The sequence below is a fragment of the Emys orbicularis genome, chromosome 3 (genome assembly GCF_028017835.1).
Source record: "Emys orbicularis isolate rEmyOrb1 chromosome 3, rEmyOrb1.hap1, whole genome shotgun sequence".
Classification (NCBI taxonomy): domain Eukaryota; kingdom Metazoa; phylum Chordata; order Testudines; family Emydidae; genus Emys; species Emys orbicularis.
In genome coordinates this window covers 10,689,004-10,710,457 of record NC_088685.1, presented here as the reverse complement: position 1 = coordinate 10,710,457, position 21,454 = coordinate 10,689,004, and the positions used below count along the sequence as shown (strand labels likewise).

At 47.1% G+C, this 21,454-nt stretch overlaps 1 protein-coding gene across 2 annotated transcripts in view; it reads right to left on the bottom strand.

The window, feature by feature from the left end:
- The window catches only part of GATA4 (GATA binding protein 4), a 39,799-nt gene extending 23,446 nt beyond the window's left edge, over nucleotides 1-16,353 (bottom strand). For both annotated transcript variants that reach the window (XM_065401101.1, XM_065401102.1), the window contains exon 1: nucleotides 15,864-16,353. In XM_065401101.1, the coding sequence (XP_065257173.1) occupies nucleotides 15,864-16,353 (490 nt within the window). The remainder of the gene's footprint in view (nucleotides 1-15,863) is intronic.
- Nucleotides 16,354-21,454: the final 5,101 nt, after the last annotated feature.

Sequence of the window (21,454 nt, the reverse complement as noted above, 5' to 3'; positions counted from 1 at the left end):
CGAAAGACCCTGCCTGCCCTGATTCAGAGCAGAGTTCTTCATCCCAGCTCGCTCTGATGCCTGGATGCATGGATCTCCCACATCCCATATTGGTGACAAACGTCAAACCAGTTCGCCTCGCTCACGCGTGCGGCGGCACGGCTGGCCCGCAGCATTTCCCCCACCAGGACTGTCTACACCTGCTGTGCTCCCAGCAGTGCATTCTGGGAAAAAACTGGGCAGCTGCTGAGGTCAGGGGCAAAGGAGTGTGGGCGCTTTCCTCATACCGCAGTGCTCTTTGGGAGGGTCTCTTGCACAATCCTGGGGAGGGGGCGGGGGAGGAAGGTGTCACTCCTAATACTTAGGCCTTGCTTACACTTGCCAGGAATGATAAACCGGTAGGGCTATACCGGCAAACCTGCCTAGTGGAGACGCAGTTTATACCAGCAAAAGAGTGCTTTGGCCAGTCTAGCTTAAGTCAGTTCCCCAAATGGAATAATCTGTACCAGCAAAGGGACTATTTTTGCTGGTATAACTGCGTCCGCACTGTGGCTTTTTGCCGACACTGCTATGTCGGCGAGGGGTTAATTTGTTCACATTCCTAGCCAACACAGCTGTGCTGGTTCTATTTTCTAGTGTAGATCCGGCCACGCGCAGATGAGCAATTCGACATGTGCGAGTAGCCCCATTGCCCCACTCAGTGAGATACTCACGTGCGTAAATTGCAGTCATGGGTAGATGCTGGCAACACTGTCGTGGAATCAACCACGGTTACAAACCCAAGAGGTCAGGACTTTGGAAAGGTCCCTGGTTCCTGCACTGGGTCACCAGATCCAAACCCTGATGATGTGTTTGGATCTGGACCTGAACTTCACGGCTTGGTTCCGGGGCTAGTTATGGTCAGATGAAGGTTTCTTGATCTACCTGGACAGGAAATGGAAGGCAGCTAAGGGCCAGAGTCTGAAATAAATACATGGCCGACAGTGGAGCTATGCTGGTTTACATCAGTGGAAGACAGGGTCCTAAGTAACTGCCGTATCAGTCCCTTTCCACATTTACAACCCGTTATATGTCCTGGGGAACATCCTACTCTTAAGGCCATGTCTACACTAGCGATCTGACAGCGGTACAGCTGCACCGACGCAGGTACACCGCTGTAAGCTCTCTAGTGTAGCCACTCTAAGCCGACAGGAGAGAGCTCTCCTGTCGACTTAATTAATCCTCCCCCAACGAGCGGCGGAAGCTGTGTCGGCGGGAAAGCGCTGTCCACACCGGCGCTTAGGTTAGTGTAATTTACATCGCTCCGGGGCTGGCTAATTCACACCCCCCAGCGACATAAATTATACCGACATGAGTGGTAGTGTAGACATAACCTACCCCATCTTTCTAGACGTTTCTGATCCTGCTCAGAGATTTAGCTTCATCTTTATTATTTATATATATGATTTTTAATCTGTTACGCATCTAGGATCCTTGCAGCCAATATGGTGTTTTTTGCAGGTTTGCACGCTTTTAAAACAAATCCTGGATTCAGCTGATTGCTGCTTTGCCGGGACCTGCGCAGGAAATGGGGTCAGAGCCATGACATCAGAGTTCAGGGGTGAGCTTCGCAGGAATGTTCCTAGAAATGCTTCCCTTCCATCCGACAGGAAACAGCATTGGCACCATTTTCCTCCCTGTATTATCTCCATGTTATAAATGGAAGTGGGCTATCAGAGGCTCCCCTCGGCTTAAGTGTCATTTGGTCCCGGGATTTAAGGGCAGGGGTGGAACAGAAAAACAATGCCTACAACCCCCATCTGCAGTGAGGGGTACCAAGAGTGATGGCCAGAAAATGTGGGATTTCTAATACTCTCCGGTGCTGTGTTCCTCGACCCAGGAACAAGCCTGGACAAATCATTTGAAGCTGGGATCACTGAGTGAGGGGTGCTATGTATTATTCCTTTACAAAGGAATTAAGATGCTATGGATTAAATCCACCCCGGTGCTAACAGCCAGTTCGAGGCCTACGCACCACTTACGGTTACGCCCTGTTTAGAGGGCTTAGGTAGGATTTCAGTGGTGCGTAGGCCCCGTGCTAGCCCTCTGCCTGGGTTGGGGTGCGGGGGAGGTTTCACCCTGAAAAAGGCACCCAGGAACGGGAAGTTGTAACGAATAAGTCAGCACAAAAGAGCATCCACATTCCATTTGAAATAGAAAGGGAGAATGTGATTAGCCAGCTCCTCCCACTCCCTCAACCAGGCGACAGCACCCACTGTAGGGATCTGAGGGCAAAAACAACCCTCATCTTCCTACAGGTTGCTGTCCCTTTGTCCCCTAGCCAAAGAGGCCTCCACACCATCCCACAGCCAAACTATTGCTCCAGTCATCCTAGGTATCAAGTTACACAGTCAGCCTATGTGCTGGGGGCAGCCCTGGGGAGGGATATGCAATGGAGGCATTTACAGCCTCTTGATCACTGGGCCACAGTTCAGTGCCGGCCTCATCCCCAGAGCAATCTAGAGCAGCCTAACGGCTGTTCTAAACTCTGCCAGTTGCCAGTGGCCCTGAGGGATCATTAGCGGGCACACGACACCTACAGATGGGGAACTGAGGCACAGAGAGGTTAAGAGACTTGCCCAAGGTCAGACAGGGAGTCTGCAGCACAGCCCAGGAAAGAAATCCAGACCTCCTGAGTCCCAGCACAGTGTCTTAACCACAAGACCAAACTTCGGCTGGCTGGGTGTTTTTCCTCTCTACGGTCTGCGACCGAATCATCCTAAATGCCCTGATTCTATAAGCCAGGCACCAGCTCCTGTGGTCACTCGGGGCGAGGGGTGGTCCACGGCGCCCAAACAAGACATCGAGCTGAGAACAGAGGCACTCCTGACACAGACAGGGCAAGGGGGCGGGGCAAAAGAAAGAGGGGAGAGATCACAGAAGAGCTCAGACCCCATGGGTACTAGTACCCAGGTAGGTCCTACACCACTCTGGAAGTGTGTCCAAACTGTCAGGGACAGAAAGAAAGAAAGAAAGAAAGAAAGAAAGAAAGAAAGAAAGAAAGAAAGAAAGAAAGAAAAGTCGAGGCACCACCAGTGATTTCCTTGGCTGTCCCACAGAATCCCAGCCTTCACAGGACATACCCTGCGGTGTCCCCGGAAAGGGCTGTTGCCAATCTGTGATTAGATTAGCTGGATAGTGCTGCTCTCTGGGGTGGGGTGAAGAGGGAGGATCTGCTAATTCCCCTCCAGCCATTTCAGGCCTCAGAGAGATGGGCGAGTAAAAAGAGCAAGGAGGGGAGGAAAGGATTGAAGGGATTTGTGGGGCCAATAGAGCTGAAGGGTTGGGGAACCCCCAGGAATAACCTTGCTGGGAACTCCTAGCATATTATCACTGACCCTGTTCACACTGTTATCTATACAGCTGAGGGCCCTTCTAAATATATCTGGCCTGAGGCTCAGTTACTCAGTTCCTGCACTTGGGCAGGGATGGAGGGAAGAGGAGAAGGTGGCTTTAAAATTACCTCTGCACTCCCTGTATTCTGGGACCGTGCAGGGGCCTGCCTTGATCCCTGTGTAAGTCAGAGCAGCCTCAGGGCTGCTCTAACCACCTGGTTACATCTACACTGCAGCTGAGAGCGAGCCTCCCAGCCTGGCTGGACAGACTCATACTAGTCGCGCTTGAGCTAGGGTACTAAAAAGAGCAGTGTGGACGTCGCAGCTCCGGCATGGACTCGGGCTAGCCAGTCGAGCTCGGACCTAGGGGGCCGGGTTGGCATGAGAGCCCGAGCTGCTGCCCAAGCCAGCCACACTGCTATTCTTAACGTGCCAGCTCAAGCCCCGCTAGCGGGGGTGGGGTCTGTCCACACCCAGGCTGGCAGCCTTTGTGCCAGATGTCAGAGCAGGGGAGGCCTTCTGTCCGGCAAGGATTGTTGGGGGGGAAGCTGTTTGCACCCATTGTGCGGCTCCTTTACTCTGACAGAGTGGCATCCAGGGGCCCTAGAGTAAGTGAGAACCAGGCCCATTGTGCCCCTCCCATGTTATGCTCCCCCCTGCTGTGACTAGTACTCCTTCCACTCTTCCCTCTAGAATTCAGCACAGGGGTCGCATACAGAGTCCTTTGGGTATTGTAAACCAAGTAATCATATGACCTACTCCCTCTCTGAGCACACGCACCCCTGTCTCCAGGCAGTACTACGGGCTTCGCCCAGTGTCTGCGGACACCATCAGGGAAAGCAGCCTCAGGCTCCAGTAACTACACAGCCGGCTGGCGTATCTCATCATCATTATTATTAGAACGTCACTGGGACTATGCATGGGAGTAAAGCAAGCCAGATCTGGACCCAAATCACTGGTTGGAGCCACACATATTTAATGGCTTTTTAACTGTTGGCCCCGATCCTGCAAAGATGTAATTAAGCACGTGCTTAGATTTATGCACAGTGAGTAGTAGCCCCACTGCGTGAAATCTTAGCCCCACTGAAGTTTTGCCATTGACTTGATTTCGCCCATTGAGTTTAATGGGATTATTCACAATGCGCAAAGATAAACATGTGCTTTAAATCTTTGCAAGATTGGGGCCCATGTGTGGAAAACAGCCCTTTGAATCACTGGATGGAAGATCTGATAAATAATGAGAATTATGGCGTTGTATTCTTTCTATATTATTCCATTACCAAAATGACGCGGTTGTGAGGCAAATCGTATTGTCCTGACACAGAAAGTGATTGGCCTCTGTCACTAATGACCCCTTACATTGCTGGAAACTGAATTCCCTTTTCACCGTTTGTGCCGGTTCTTTCCTTGCTTGTCTCCCGCTCAGCTGGGACAATGCAGCTAGCCTGGGTTTTTTTCCCACAAGTTTCACCCAAGGTGGCCCTCTTGCTGTTCGGCTTCCAACCCCTGCAGGGGAAGGTTTCTGTGCAAAGATCTTAAAACCATTGGTATGGAGCTTAGCTTTTGTTGTTGTTTGTTTTATGAAACACACTCTTGGGGATTCAACCCCTTGAGGAACAGAGGGTCCTGTGGCACCTTTAAGACTAACAGAATACTTAACCCCTTGAGGGTATCTCTCTGAGGGTCCAACTCTACAGCCCTTACTCAGCTGACGAATCTTTGCTCAAGTGAAAAGTCTTATTGACCTCAGGACGGCACTCATGTCAGGCCTGCGGGATCATTGAGCCAGATTCTGGTTTCTGTCACACCGGTGAATATCTTTAAAGGAAGGAATTCCGAAAACAGCCCAGGACAACTCAGGTCAGACTCTAGCCTATATATATATTTGTTTTCTCTAATTCTTTTCATCCTCCCAAATATGCCCAGTTTGTGCTTTTTGCCCCCCGTTCTCTGTTCACTGGATAACCTCTAATAATTCTCTTTTCCGGCCTTTTTTGTTGTTCTGAACATTGGGTCACTCCCCTGCATTGGGAGGGGGGTGGGGAAGAGAGAGAGAGAGATTTTCACAATAACTGATTAAATATCTGAACAGGTCAATTCAGACCTTGACAAGCACCCAGCCAATAAACCTGCAGGTACCAAAACTTATCAGCGGGAAATATAACTTGCAGTTTTTCTAACCCAATTGATTGGACTTTTATCTAAAATAACAGACATTATAAGATAGGAAATAGCTTGAGATAAGGAACAAAATCGAGTAGTCTTGAATCAGATCGGATTGCGGACAGGTTCACACTCCCACACCTGCCCTGGATGGATCAATGAAAGTTTCTTGGCATTGTCCTCTCTGATTTTGAAACGCTGCTCAAGTCGGGTGAACTTTGAGACTTCAGCGTTTATTCTGCGATTATAATTAACCTGCTCCCCACTCCTATTGATTAGCCCTGACTGGAGGTGACAAAGTTTGACTGGATCGCTCAGAAATGTAAATGGTTGGGGATGACGGGAAGAGACGAGAGAGGAGGCTGATCCTGAGGAGGCTGACTGCGGACGGAGTGTGAGATTGGGACTGTTCTGCTAAATGCTAGGCAAATGGAATGACTTTTACATTAACGTGGGGCCATAACCATTCTGTGAATCACACAAAGCTTTAGGGCCAGATCCTCAATTGCTATTTATCACTATAACTTCCCTGGATCCGCAGCAGGTATAAATCTTCCTCGTTCCATTGGCAGGGGCTGGTCTAGCAACAGGCAAACCAGGCGGCTGCCTCGGGTGGCAGATTCTGCCTGGGGCAGCTGGGCCAAACCGGAGTGATGCTGCAACCCCGGATGCTACGTACGTTTGGCCGGGCTGCCAGACTGGACATCCCATTGTCTTGAGCGGCCTCTGTCCATTGGAGCCTCCCGCGTTGCAATGACTCTGTCAATGAGAGTAACCTGAAGTGCGTGGAGCAGAGCTAACTGACAGCATCTGAAGATCAGCCCCATATGTTTTAAAACACATAGCGCAAGGGCTGAATGCTGAGCACACAGTGAAGGGCGCTGCTCTGGGCATGGGTTTGCTGGAGAAAACTCTCAGCACTGACCAAACTGGATATCAAGGCAGCCAGGCTGCAGCAGCTGCTGCAGGGCATAGGGAGGAGCGGTACCCACATTCGGCCGTGCTCCCCTCATGAATGTCGTCACTGAGCATTCCCAACACATCCACAATCCCTCCTGTGCAGAGAGAGCCTCCCCCAGACTGCTGGGGGTAGAACTGGTTCCTTGCATAGTAGGAACACATTTAGCACCTTACATGCCCCTGGGCTCAAGGTTTGGGGCTTATTTCACAGTGTTTTTTTCAGAATTGCCAGCCCTGGACGTTCAAAAATCATGAGCCCAGCCTCCTAAAATCACGAGATTGGCTTAAAAAATCATGAGATTTTAAAATAATAATAAATGTTAGATTCTTTTAAATTTGACTTTGAGGGTTTAGGGCTCCCGTTTTCAAGCTTTCCTCCGCCACTGGGAGGGCTAGAAACTTACTAATTTTTTTCCCAATGAAAGCTTGGAGAGTCTCACACAATAACATGACTCCAGGAGCTGGGGTTTTCAGAAACAACACCAAATCTCACAACAAGCTGGCAACAGCATAGGGGAGGAAAGTGAAGAGGCAGTCAAGGGGGGGAAGCCTTTCAAATGATATTTGAAAATACATGGAGAGGTGATGAGCTGCAGATACACATGGGCTGTTTTACAAGGCAGGAGCTGCAGGCAGGGCTGTGCACTGGGAGTTAAGACTGAGGTAAGATAATGATATTGGTTATGTCTACACTACCACGGTAAATCGACCTATGCTACGCAACTCCAGCTATGTGAATAACGTAGCTGGAGTCGACGTACCTTAGGTCGAGTTACCGCGGGGTCTACACTGCGGGGGGTCGACGGGAGAAAATCTCCTGTCAACTTACCTTACTCTTCTCGTTGGGGGTCAACTGGAGAGCAATCTGCAGTCGATCTGGGGGGGTCTTTACTAGACCCACAAAATCGACCCGCCGGTGGATCGATCTCAGAGCATCGATCCCCGCCGTACTGTAGACCTGCCCATTGTCTCATTGCTTCCTTGTGCTCCCCCATCTGTCTGGCTGTATCCATTTGTCGCCTCTTGTCTTATACTTAGATTGGAAGCTCTTTGGGCCAGGGACCATTTTTTGGTCTGTGTTTGTACAGCACCTAGCACCGTGGGGTCCTGGTCCATGACTAGGGTTCCTAGGGGCTACCGCAAAACAAATACTACTACCGCTAATAATAAGACACATCAGAGAAGAGGTTTGTGCCGGACAAATGGAAGGGGGAGAGGAATGAGGTAAAAGAGCAACCGATTGCTTCTTACAAGCAGTTGTGTGATCTCCCCTAAAGTGCCAACCCCTCTATGTGGCAACCAATAAACTTGATTAGAAATTACCGAAAGTTCCATTAACTGTAGTCTTGGGATTTGTGTGCTGAGACTCAACTAATTTTAGGTCTCCATTCATTTTGCAGCAGATTGTTTTCCTCTGCATCCCAGTTCCCCCTCCCGCCACCATCTTATATGGCCCTGATCCTGCTTCTCTTCTAGTCCATAACAAACCCCACTTTGATTTCAAGGGGAACCATTTCATTTCAGAACAAAGCTGGCTAGATTTTCTTTTAATGCAGATCTCTGCTTAGACTTTTGTGTGTAGATCAAACCTATGTGAATTAATACAGAACTATGTTGCAGAGTTAACCATCTTTAAAAACCTCAGTGCAAATTTCTGCAAAATACGTCTTCACTGCCCTCAGACACTGCCTAAAACATCACTTTAAAAACAAAGAATTCTTACGTTCTGAAGTCTGGAATTGTCAAAGCTGGATAAGGGTGCTGGATGCCCCGCTTTGGAAAATATCAGCCTAAATCTTTATTGGAGTGTGCTCCCGTTAAAAGCCCTGGTGTCTGAGTTCTATGCACGAGGAATTCCAACACTGCCGAACCATATTTAAAGGAATAATAATAACAGAAAGAACTGCTTGTTTCAAAATATAAGATACAAAGGAACTGTCAGCGGTTCAGTAAATCAGTTCTGTTTCAGGAATGTCTTCTCTAAGGGCTGGATCCTTCTTACACAGGTTACAAGAAATTCCCACTGACTTAAGTGGACCAAAGGAGTCCGTGAAATGCCGTTCCTCTGAGTGTAAATGCCAATTCACTTTTGTTACAATGCACTGGTCCTTCAAAATTTTCCACCGTGTCACTGCACAAACGGAAGTCGCAGTGCTACTTCTAGTGGCAACAACATCAGGAATTTCAGGGAGTATTTAATGGCAATTGCACCTTGCATGATCTAACCATTTTCAACACACTTTTTTTTTGTTAATAAAAGACCCTAGTTAAATGTGATCACAAATAATTATTTTTAATTTGTCATTTGAGGCTGGACAAATTTACAACTACCAACGGCCACACTGACTTAGCACTCCATAAAGATTCGCTCCCAGAAAGTGTAGCGTCAGTTTCATTATGCCTGGAATAACATGCTGAATGCTTAATGGCTCATTGTCATGTAGTTTAATTCCAAAATGTAGGTTTTCTACATAAAAAAGACCAGACACAACCTATGATTAAATATTTTTTCATTATTTTTTTTTAAAATTTCACAATTTGAGATGCATGTTTTTGTATTGTCTTAAAATTTCACAATTTAAGTTGAACTTTGTGATCCTTTTAAAAAATATACATCAATCAAAACATTTTCTTTGTTCTTTAAGCACGCAAACTACAAGAGATTACCAGGGCGAAACTGACCCCGAATAGCAAGTGAAACCGACTAGTTTAGCGGCCCAGTACCGTATGCTCAGGACACCCGTCTCCAGCCTATTTCACCGTGTGCACAAGGACTACAGATCCCTAATTTTGTTTTTCAACAGGATGAGCGATGGAAAGAACAAGCCCAGTCCCACACACACCTCTCAACCTTCCGGTGCCCAAATGTAGGATGTAAAATGGCCAAAGATCCAAAATGAAGGACGCAAAAAAAATTATCCCGGCAAAATCCACAGTGTTGTGAGCTTCTTTCCTTCAGTGCAACTAACACACTCTAACCTCAGTGCAATAATCCTACTTTTCTCATGTCACACTCTCAGCAATGAAACGACAAGGGACACCAGATTTGTGTGGATTGCAGGGAACTTCGGGATTAAACTCAGTGCCGTCCCCATGAAATGAGCTATTGTCCCGCTGTCGTATGCAGGCAAAGCTCTTCTTGGAGTCAGTGGGAATTCTACTTGCATGAAGACGGCAGGATTATTTCTCCCTAAAATCCTAATTCTGCAATCAGATGCAGCCTCTGTGCAAGCAGATCTGATAGCTTATATTGGAGCCTGTTAGGATTTTTATTGAATTGCTTCAATTTTAATAATTTATTAATTTAATGTGTTTAATTTCTTCAGTGTGAAACATCTCTGTTTTTAATGTATCTAGCACAGTGGGGTCCTAATCTGGACCAGGACCGGTGAATACGACCATAATTATATTCTTCTTGTTCTTACAGAGGGTGATTTTTTTTAAACCTGTCATTTTCATGTGAACTGGTGTCCACTTAAAAAAGGTCCTTCATTTTACAGCGATCAATCTTTAATATGTTTTATCCAACCCTGGAATAGAATGTTATCCATTCCAACGGCCAAACCGTGGAGCCCTTACTCCCTGTTGTCACTTAGGCCTGGTCTACACTTAAAACTGAAAACCTCACATCCCCTAGTGACACAGCTCTGACGGCAAAATCCCCAGTGTAGATGCAGCGATACCAACAGAAGAATGCTTCAGTTGGCATTGCTAACTGCGTTTGAGCAGGCGGTGTTCCTATTCTTGCACAAAAACTCCTTCTGTAGGCACATGCTGTGTCTACACTAGGGAGCTATGCTGGTATAGGATCTAGTGTAGACGTAACTTTACTCTCATGAGTCGCATTTGTATAATAAATGCTCACCCACGTGGGGTAGGGCTCAGCAACTTGGCCCCCAAGTTAGCTAAGAAGATACCCTTTATCCTAGTGAAGATGCACCCGAAGTGTTGGGAGATCAATGTCAAACTAGTTACATCTAAGGTTTGTGAGGAGGCACCTGCATATACAGCAGGATAGTCTTAGAGAAACTATCTTTCATGACTGAAGAGCTCACAAGTGCAAGATCTGATCCTGCTTGGACAAACAGTCCTGTTTACTTCGGGCGAAATCCTGGCCCCATTGCAGCCCCCTTGCTTTCAACAGAGCCAGGATTCCTCCCCGTCACTGGGAATACAGGATCAGTCCTGGGCCATTTCCTTTGATAAACAGCCTGCAATTAACAGGAGCTCAATCACAGGATTCTATCCTCTTTTCCCAAAAAGATGGAAACAAACGATAAAAAGACAAACAGATTCATGTCCCAATGATCCATTTTTTAAAAGGCCTCTCGATATTATTGTAACTAAAGTAATCTGTACAAAGACCTGTGTCTAGAGTGAGCTAATTTTATCTTTTAAACTAAAGTATTAGATTTAATGCCCTTCACCCTTTATCTTCAGATTTTATTGGTTTACACAAACAACTGATTACAACTTATAATGTAACGTAGGCTATGTTCTGATGTCATTTGATGCAACATTTCGGTCTATATATTAATAAATAATAACAACACATGTATTACCGATTTATTTAAAGTTTGTAGAAAACCACTGTTCTGGGATTTTGGGGACGAAAGAATATTTATGTATCTGGGCTAAATCCTTCTCCCCCTTTGCCCAATTCTGTCCTTTATTAGGCTCAGTTCATGGCTCCATCGTATCAATTTTACAACAGTGCAACTCCATTAAGGGCAATGGAGTCACGCCACCATAAAACTGGTATATGACAGCAATGAAGCAGGCCCACGCACTCCTGTGGGATTTTCCTATTTGGTTTGTGCCCCTGAAGCGCATAATCATTTATTCACATAAGCAGTGCCGATGGGAGCTTGTCTGTAAGGGATGTGGCCGTGAGTGAGGGTTGCAGGACTAAGCTCTAATTTTGGAAGAGGAGGGTTGGATTCTGTATATTACAGACACAATATAGATAAACGCATATATAGGTATAAGGCCCAAGCCCATGGAAATCAATGGGAGTTGAGGGTGTGCCACACCTTTCTGCATGCGGCGCTGGGTACTTAATGCTCAGTAACACACACAGCAGACACCTCTGTAGAAGCGGTGTGGGGAACGTTACTGTACTACAGTGCTTTCGGTGGCAAAAGATTGTAACAAATGCTGATGAGTCACATGGAAACCACCCAGGGGATGCTACAGGGCAAATATCTTAGTGTCCCTGCTGAAAAGCTTAGGAGCTGGTTCAAAACCTCAAACAGCAGCAGCAGAGAAGACATTTGCCTACAAAGCTGTGTTTCTGCTCAGGGCTTTGATCTTTCCAGATGCTGCTGCTGTGCTGAAAAATCGGCCCGTTCAGACAACCCCCTTCCCAGACTTCTGCTTTGGTTTGCAGTGAAAAGAACATAAATGTTCCCTCCAGTGGACAAATCCCTGTAACGCCCGAGTGCAATCATATTCCCCCCCAGTTACATCGGAGCAGCTCCACTGATTTCAAAGGAATTGCGCCAGTGTAAATGAGAAGGAAAACTGGCTCCATAAGGTTGCAGAGAGGGTAAGGATTTGACCCATTGTCCATATTTTTAAACAATCATTGCATGCTACATAGATCGACCTTCCAGGCCTTGCTTCTCCCTTTCCCTGCATAGATCTTGGGGCCTGACTCTGGTAAATGTCTCCCTCACTTTAAATGATGTGGATTCCTCCAATCCACAACCCTTTCCCCCAGCTCCTCTGCGAGTTGCAAGGCTGTGCTAATTTCAGAGTCTGCGGAGGAGAGAGCAGCAGCAGATGCTCAAAAGGAGGAGACGGCTTTTGGCTTTGACAAGGCTATGAACGCAGACTTAAAAGTGGGTTCTTTTCACGCACCATTAAATCAGGAATTCATTAAAGCCTCATCAAACCAAGGCTTGGATCAAGTTCATGGCCATCTCGGATGGGCCTGATCCTCCCTCTTTAGGCTCTGAGGTTGGTATCCTGCAAAGGTTTAAATTAGGCACCTTGGGACCATGTTGGGTAACATTTTCAAAAGTGCCTGAGCCTAAATCCAACTAGGAGCCTAAGCCACTAATTTTACCCAGTCCGTCGTTGATTTTTACACCCAACTTCCCATTGTTCAGCTTTAAAAAAATCAATGCCACAAATATAGGCTCTTTGGTTTTGGTTTCACGCTGTATCATAATGTAATAAAGCCTGTGTTGTTCTCCCCACAAATCAGACTGTAATGGAAATGACATGCAAGTGTACACTTCAGGATTCAGCCCACGGGGCTCGTGTTTCTTTTACACTTTGGCACATTTGTGTAGCTTGTTGCAAATAAATAAACCAAAGTATTCTGCCCGCACCTAATGACCCCAGCCAGGTTTGGGGCTCCGCTGTGCTAGGCACTGTAAAAACACAGAGCAGAACCCAGCCATCCCACTAAAGTCTATGGTTGAATTGAACTGTGTGCATTTCCCTCGTGTTATTTATTTACAACTGAACATGATTTTATCTCCTTTCACACTACATATAGCGAGGTTTTTCCCCTCCATATGTGCCTATCACTCTGATTTCCTGCAATAATTTCATTTCTTTCACCTGGACTTTCTAACCAGCTGTTCCCCTCTTGTAATGAATCTCTCCCTTTGCTTGTTAACTGCCTTCCTACAGCTTTTCCACATTTCATACCAACACCTAGAAAAGTACAGTCTCCGCAAAGTATCCCCTTAGGTTAGAAAAGCCACCCAGCTGGAAATGATCCTTGTTCCATTTAAATACTAAGGGCTTAGGCCTGCAGGCAAAACTCCCATGGAATCCAGTGGGAATTCATCTCCAGCAAAGATGGAGGTTTGAGCCCTAAATCAGTGGTTCTCAACCAGGGGTATGTATACCTCTTGGGTATGCAGAGGTCCTCCTGGGGATACAGCAACTCATCTAGATATCTGCCTAGTTTTTCAACAGGCTACATAAAAAGCACTAGCAAAGTCAGTACAAACTAAAATTCCCTACAGACAATGACTTGTTTATACTGCTCTATATACTATACACTGAAATGTAAGTACAATATTTATATTCCAATTGATTTATTTGATAATTATATGGTTAAAATGAGAAAGTCAGCAATTTTTCAGTCATAGTGTGCTGGGACACTTTTGTATTTTTATGTCTGATTTTCTACTCAAGTAGTTTTTAAGTGAGGTGAAATTTGGGGGTACGCAAGACAAAGACTCCTGAAAGGGGTACAGTAGTCAGGAAAGATTGAGAGCCACTGCCCTAAATGACTGGATTGGGGGTTATATTTAAAGCAATCATTGTTGAACTTCAAGCAGTTATAAAACGTAATTTAAAATTTTCATACCCAGCTCTCATGCATATTTTTAAGTTTAAATTTTTACTTGTACTAAGTACTTTTTATTTTAAAACCCAAATATATTTTGCTCACTTAGGCCCCAATCCTGCAATCGGATCCACCCAGAAAGACACCCCCCCGTGTAAATTATAGCACTACATAGGCAAGGCGGACTACTGGCACAGATCCATTTGCTGAATTGGGGCCTTGGTCTTGAACTTAAAATTATACCCAGCCATACTTTCCTGTAACACTGAATGTAAAAGATCATGAATGTTCGGTTGGTGGGCTGGACAATATAATTGGTACTGTACAAAGGCACAAAGACCAATTCAACCCCACACCCTAAGAGCTTAGAATCAAAGCTTGTAACCTACATACCCGAACAAGTGTGGTGTTTACTGCTAGGGATAGCTGCTTTGAAGTCAATGGAACTACTATGATAGTAGGTTCTGTGCTTAGTACTAAGTGGTAAGGATTGGGCCCTGAAAGTCAGATGCATAGAAGAAAGATGGGCTGAAAAATGCAGAGAGGGGAATAATTTAGAGAGGCTTCAGGTATTCCTTGGTTTGGTTTTGTTGTGGCATTTAAAATTATTATTAACTCGCTACTTGTGGGCAATGGAGAAGATATGGGGTTTTTAGGAGCAGTCTAAAAGATTATTGAAATATGTCAGACATCATTTATTGCACATCTTAACAATGCTGTCTGATAACACCACAAGGGCTGGTACAAACTTTGTCTTTAAAATACCAGGTGGCACTTTTTAAACGCCTTTGTATCGACAACAAAATGCTCCAGGAGTTTGAGACGCCCAGTCCTCGAACAATAACTACCTGGATTTGTGAAAAGTTTTAAAAAAAATCATCCTAGAGCATTGTACAAATTCATACTAGACTAGGAGGAACAATTGTGCTAAACACTATTATCTACAGGCACATTGTGCATGAATTCAAATAATTTTCCTAGTATTGTGTTGTATTTTTAAACTACACCACCCTCAGCTGAAGCTAAACCAAATAGGTGGCAGAGAGAACATGGAGAGGAAACGGGATTTAGAGATGATACGCTTGTGATTATACAGAGGATTCACTTCTTTTCCCAACCCCCATCTCTCCAAAATAAAATAAAGAGGCAACATTTTTCGTCGCTTAGGCGAATTTTGAAAACCTGTGCACTTTATGTTACATCAGCATGTAGCCTCCTAAATAAAAGTGACCAGGCGTCACCAAGATTTTCAAAACCGGGGGCCTAAAGATAGTCTCCTAAATCTACATCAGGCACCCAAATAAGTGGTTTCGTTTTCAAAAGCGCCCAGGACCCAGCAGCTCACATAGAAGCCCATGGAAGCCAGTGGGGTGCTTATCACCTTCCACTTATTTAGAAGAGTAAATATGGATATAGCTACTCTTTTCCCTTCCTCTTCTCCCCTGCCTCATCTTCCTCACCCCGCTTCCTTCAGTGGGCCCTCTCCTTTCCCTTTCCTTCAGCTTATCCCCTCCTAACTCACCCACACACCCCAAAGTGGGACACTAACATGCCATAGGCCATTGTTCACTCTGCTGGTGTGTTATACCCATTCCCCCTCTGTCCTGTCTATTTAGACGCTCTCCAGGGCAGGCACTGTGTATAGAATCATAGAATATCAGGGTTGGAAGGGACCTCAGGAGGTCATCTAGTCCAACCACCTGCCCAAAGCAGGACCGACCCCAACTAAATCATCCCAGCCCCTAGCACATTGGAGCCTTGTTCTTGATGAGTCCCTAGGCCCTGCCCCAATAACCAGGACTAATAATAATTAATAACAACTTGGGGCACCCAAGCCGGAAAGCGTTGGCCTTGGGCCGCTCCTTGTTTTCTTACGCAGCCAGCTCCTAATTCAGCCCTCATTTCTCTACCTCCCCAAGCAGTCCCGCGTCCCCCCTTCCCAGGACCCGTCTCTCCAGAGAGGTGCAGGCCAGCCCCACTGCCTCGCAGCCTGCAAAGCAAACTCCCCGGCGCCAGTTCCCGAGCCAGCGCCCGGGCCGGCGAAGCAGCCGCTGCCCCGGGGCGGCGGCACTTACCGAGGTTGGCGTGGCGGGCGGCTCCCGCGGCGCCCCGGTTGGGCAGGTTGTGCAGCATGGGGCTGTCGAAGGGCGAGGCGCTCCACGTGGTGCCCATCTCCGGGCTCATGTAGGCGGGGTAGGGGCCGGAGTAGGAGCCCCCGAAGCCCCGGCCGTACTGCTCCCGGCTCAGCGGGCTGCTGTACGGGGCGGCCTCCCGGGAGGCGCCGGGCGAGAAGGAGAAGCGGGGCGAGACGGGCGGATGGGAGGCTCCGGGGTTGTAGGCGGCGGGCTCGGCGCCGGGCTGCGTCCAGATGGAGTGGCTGGAGGCCGGGCTGGCCTGCTGGGAGGAGCCGCCGCTCTGGAGGTAGGGCAGGCTGGGGAGCATGGAGGTGACCCGGGTGGTGGGCACGTAGACGGGGGAGGCGGCCGCCCCGCCGTGCATGAACCCCCCGGCCCCCTCGTAGGCTGGAGGGCCGTGGTTCGCGGCCATGGCCAGGCTCTGATACATCGCGGCGCGAAGCAAGGCCGGGCCCCGAAACAATCCAGAGTGGGGGGACCTGAGGGGGGGGGGGCAGGTTACCAAGTTAGCTCCAGTTTAACTGCAACGCTGCACTGCTGGGAGGGGGGGTTGGTTATTGCCCGCTCCTGCCCAAGGACCCTGCAGTCCTCAATCCGGTCCAGCAAGCCCCAGTCCTCCTTGGGGTCCGCCTTCCACGCCGGGCTTCTCCACGCAGGCGGAGCTGCCTGTCCTCTGCAGGAGCCGGGTCTAGCGCCTTAGCTGCTCCCCCTTGGCTCCATCCAGCAAGCCAAAGCCACCGGGGCTGGGAAGTTTAAACATTGGAGTCTCCTCCCCTCTCCTGCGGGCCGGCTCACACCCACACCTAGCCGAGAGAAAGCACAGCGGGGAGAAGCTGGTTAGAAAGAGGGGTGGGGGGACACACACACACACCCAGCCTAGAGCCTGCGGAGATAAGGAGGTTAGAGAGAGCCGGGGAGGAGGGTCACTAGGGGAAGGTGAGAGACGGAGCATTCCCCAAGGCTGCTCCAGGAGCCCCTGGAGGGAAAAAAAACTTTGTCCTCAGGTACGACTGGGCCTATTGTGTTGTTAATGTGCCGGAGCCCGGTGTTTGATCTGAAATCACACCGGGGCTGATTGCAGGCGACCAGGAGTCTGAAGCTGTCAAGGGAGAAATGAGATGAAGCGTACACGTGAGGGGGGGTCGCTCGTGACAAAGACACCTACACACCCAGAGAATAGAGAGACATGGACACACAGAGACGCACAGAGAGAGAGAGAGACACACATGCACACACACAGAGACACGTGCACACATACACAGATAGAGACACATGCACACACGAATACACAGAGATAGACACATGCACACACACAGAGAGACAGAGAGGATAGAAACACGTGCACACATACACAGAGTTTAGAGACACATGCACACACAGAGACACACATACACAGAGATAGAAACACGTTCACACATACACAGAGTTACACACAGGCACACAGAGTTTAGAGACACATGCACTCACACACAGAGGATAGACACATGCACACACACATACACAGATACAAACATACAGAGACACATGCAGACACTGAATTAAACACATGCCAGGCATACATACACAACACGTGCAACACATACATATACACATATATTCACATACACATGCCTGTATACAGACACCCACATACAAGAGCAGTACAAACACACACACACACATGCATACATAAATAGACACCTACAGGGACCCACACACATAGGCAGTGCAAACGCGCGCAGACATCAGCGGGCGGGAGAGACGGTACGAAATATGAAATAAGTGGTTATATCTAAGTGCAAATGATCCGCTTTGGTTTCCAAGTGAATCCGTGTTAAACAAAAGAAACCATTCTCCGCATTGACGTAGTAACAGCTCTGCTAATAGGAAGCGCTGCGGAATAACTTGTCAATAAATGATCGAGATTAAAAGAAAACGACTTTTTAAAGGCAACTACTAGTAAAGGGGCCCGATCCTCAGGCAAAACTACCAGCTAGCTTCTTGGTGGGATTTTTGCCTAAGAACTCATCGGCAGGAAAAAAAAATCTCTAGTGATTAAAGAATGCAAAGATTTTCCATAGCCTTCTCTAAACTTTGGCTCAGGCCCTGGGATTATAAAACACAAATCAGCTAGGAGTTCTGATTAGTGATGGCCCGGAAAGAAATATATGTAATCGCTTTGTCGTTGGAGAGCTCGAATAATTTCAACGCTGCCAGAGACCTGCCAGCCCTCGAGCAAATTCACGCTATTTCCCCCCCCCACACACACACACACACACTCCAACGCACCCCTTTGGATTCTGAAGCAAAACAAAAATTAAAAAGTCAATATGAAAGCGGAAGAATAGCATTGCATTGGTTTAGAGAGGGGTCTCAGACACAGAGATTGTGATCTCTACTTTACCATAAAACTAGTTTAAAAAATAAGTCTCGGCGCCTCCAAAAAGTCACAGGACTGCCCCTTTTACTCCAGCCGTATTTACAGTAAGTAAAGTCACTGATCACTTTTATTAAGCCTAATAATGATTCTGATGCTAAGGGCAGGTTTGCTGAGAGTTGGATTGCTTGAAATGGTGTACAGATACTGGACTGCTGCAGTCTCCTCTTTACAATGTTTGGGAAAATGTTACAGGGTTGTTGGGGTTTTAAGTAACATAGTATTTTGAGAAAAAATAATGTGGAGAAAATCAGATCCGATGGGTGGATATTTCTGAAAATAAATTCCGAAGAACAGAACCTGCAGAGATTTCTTTCATGAAGTTCCTAATATTCTTTTAATCTTTATTCTCCTGAACAAAAGGAGAACTTGGAAAATTGGTGAACGAGACTGTTTGGCCTTTACCAACAAATATACAATCAAAATTAGTTATTTTTTTTTTGTGGGGGTAAAGAGCGGAGACGACCAATAAGTTTAAAACATATTGAAAAATTAATACATTCGAAGCCTAATGGAAATTAATTAATTCTTTCCCCATTTTTTATTATAGGCAGTAAAAATATTTTTTATTGATATTGTTTTTCATATGTTATTAATTAGCTGAAACATAGTTTAAAAGAAGATCAAGAATTCGTTTTGGAGACATAAAGTCTGGCGGTAAAATTAAGCAGTGCGGTTTATTCTTTTTGTGATATACTTTTGGATCTAAATATATAAAAATGGATCTTTAGACATGTGTTGTTCGCTATTTTTTTTTAATTTACTTTAATCTCTGGTGGTGTCATTTATTTCTGTGTGTGATTAAAACGATAGGAGATAGGCACAAGTAATATCAGAAAAGCCTGGGAGTTTGCTAATCTCTAGTAGAAAGTGAAATATTCTTAAAGAGATTACAAAGTGTATCCAAAAGAATACTAAAATGATATATCTGTGTCTGATGTCTCCTTGTCTTCTTTCTTCTGCTGGGATTCTGGCGAGTATGCCACACACTGAAAAAATGGATTTAGTGAAAGGGAAGAGTTCTTTGATGTTATTTAAATTTGACAAACCAGGTCACTATCCTCCCCCAAAACAACTCTCCGTACCTCCCAAGGAGTGAATTTAGAATCAAAAGAGATAAGTCCTAGATAAGAGCAGATAACCAGCAAGACAGAGAGAGACAAGGGAGATGAACAAGCTTAACACGAAGGAAATTTTGGAAATTGTACGGGGGGGGGGGGATAATTCTGGAGAATGGGAGCTTGACAAAATGTCCAACCCCAGTCGGCCTTTATCCCGATCCTCCAAATCTACTCATGTTTGCCCCCTCCCCAGTGTCAGAAACAAACGAAACGAGGGGGGAATCCATCTGTGCCCCTCTCCCCCCCCCCCATGGCCAAAACTGTAACTGGGGCTTTGACAGTTTCCATGTCATGGCCAAAGAGGCAGGAGCAGAAACGAATCCGCAGCAGGGAAAAGGACCCTAAGGAGGCGAGCGATTTTCATCACAACGTTTGTAACAGTTGAAAAAACAGAATCAAGGCTGGCTCTGGATTTCGGGGGAAGTGAGAGGCGATCACGCCACATCTGGGTCCCTGCCGCTGCGAGAAACAAGCCGATCTGACGCTTAAACATCCTGGAAAGGTAACAAGAAAAGATCTACCCACCTTTGGTGATGTCGGAGGGCTAGGGCACCCCCTGGCTTGGCTTTTCACCTCTAGCTCGTTGGGACCCACTGGGAAGTGGGGCTTTCCCCCTCCCCCTCCTGGCTCTGAAGCCAAGTGCTGCCCTGCCAGCCTTTCCCTGCTCTCTCTCTCTCTCTCTTTCCCCCTTCCTCCACTCTCCTTCTCCTCTCCCACTTGGTGACTGGTTTCCCCACATCACGTGGCGGGGAGGCAATATCTGTTGCACCATCAGCCGGCGCCAGGCTTCATTCCTGTTTAAAAAAAAAAACAAACCACAGCAGCCAAAGTCCAGCAGTCTCTTCCCTGGCAGCTCCACTCAGCAGAGGAAGGGGCTTTCAGCTGGACCCAGTTTATGACCCCCACATCCCACCTAAAGGGAGGCACGTGCCTTAAAGATCTAACCCTGCATGAAGCTTTCTGGGTCAGTGGCCCTCCCTGGGGACCCAGTTTATGCCTGGACTCTGTGGAACATGGGGGTCATTGTGCGGGCCCCTGTCGATGGGATCAAGGATCCAGACACAGGTTGTGGGGCCGGGGTTCTGGGAAATGGTGGAGAAGGGGGCAGGAAAACACCTTCCCCGCTAGCTATAAATGTCCCCTTTGCTGCACAAAAATATGTGGCTTTCCATGCTTCTACAGTCTAGGATTTTTTCCACTTTCCCATGGCATTCACAGTCCTAGGGCCCGGATCCAAAGGCCACTGAAATTGGACTCCCGTTGGCCTCAGTGGTCTTCTCATCCGGCCCCTAGCGAAGGGATGCTTTCAGTTTAGGGTCAGTACCTCAATAAATTGAGCCAAAGGGAGGTATGGCCAAAGGGTGACGTTTCTGCCGGGATGTTTCCAACTCTAAAGATGGTTTGGGAGCCATGAGGAGGGGGTTGTAGCTGGGCCCACCCTCTCTTCTAATAACTGCTCTGCAAATAAAACCTTTCCCCTGATTCAATCAAGTCCCCAGGCCTCCATGTGACCAAGGCATAGCCCCGCATGTCTGCCTAGGCACATATGAAATGGATGTGCGGCCACATGTCAGCCTCTCAGGCAGGTCTAAAGGTTAATAGGGCAATAATAGAGCAATAGTGCTGCATAAAAATAACCATCTATTACCACGTAGCCTTCGGATTCAGATAACAGCAACAACCAGAGATCCGGGCTCAAGCGGGCCTCCAAGCTGTAGCATTTTATCATTTCAAATGACTGATTTCCAATATCTGAAAGCGTTGCTATTTGAAAAGGAATACAGGGGCTATCTAAGACCAAGCCTGTTAGTGAGTAAGCGAATTCCGCAGGCAGTTACATTTCTATGCCCTGTGCTCCTGCATCCACTTTCTATCTCAGTTACACTGGTTCTGTTAAAACAAAACAAACACAATCCCAGCAAGGGATCTGATCCCCACTAGGCGGTTATAATCAACAAACCGCCCAGAATATCCCGTTCCGTTTGGGGAGAAGG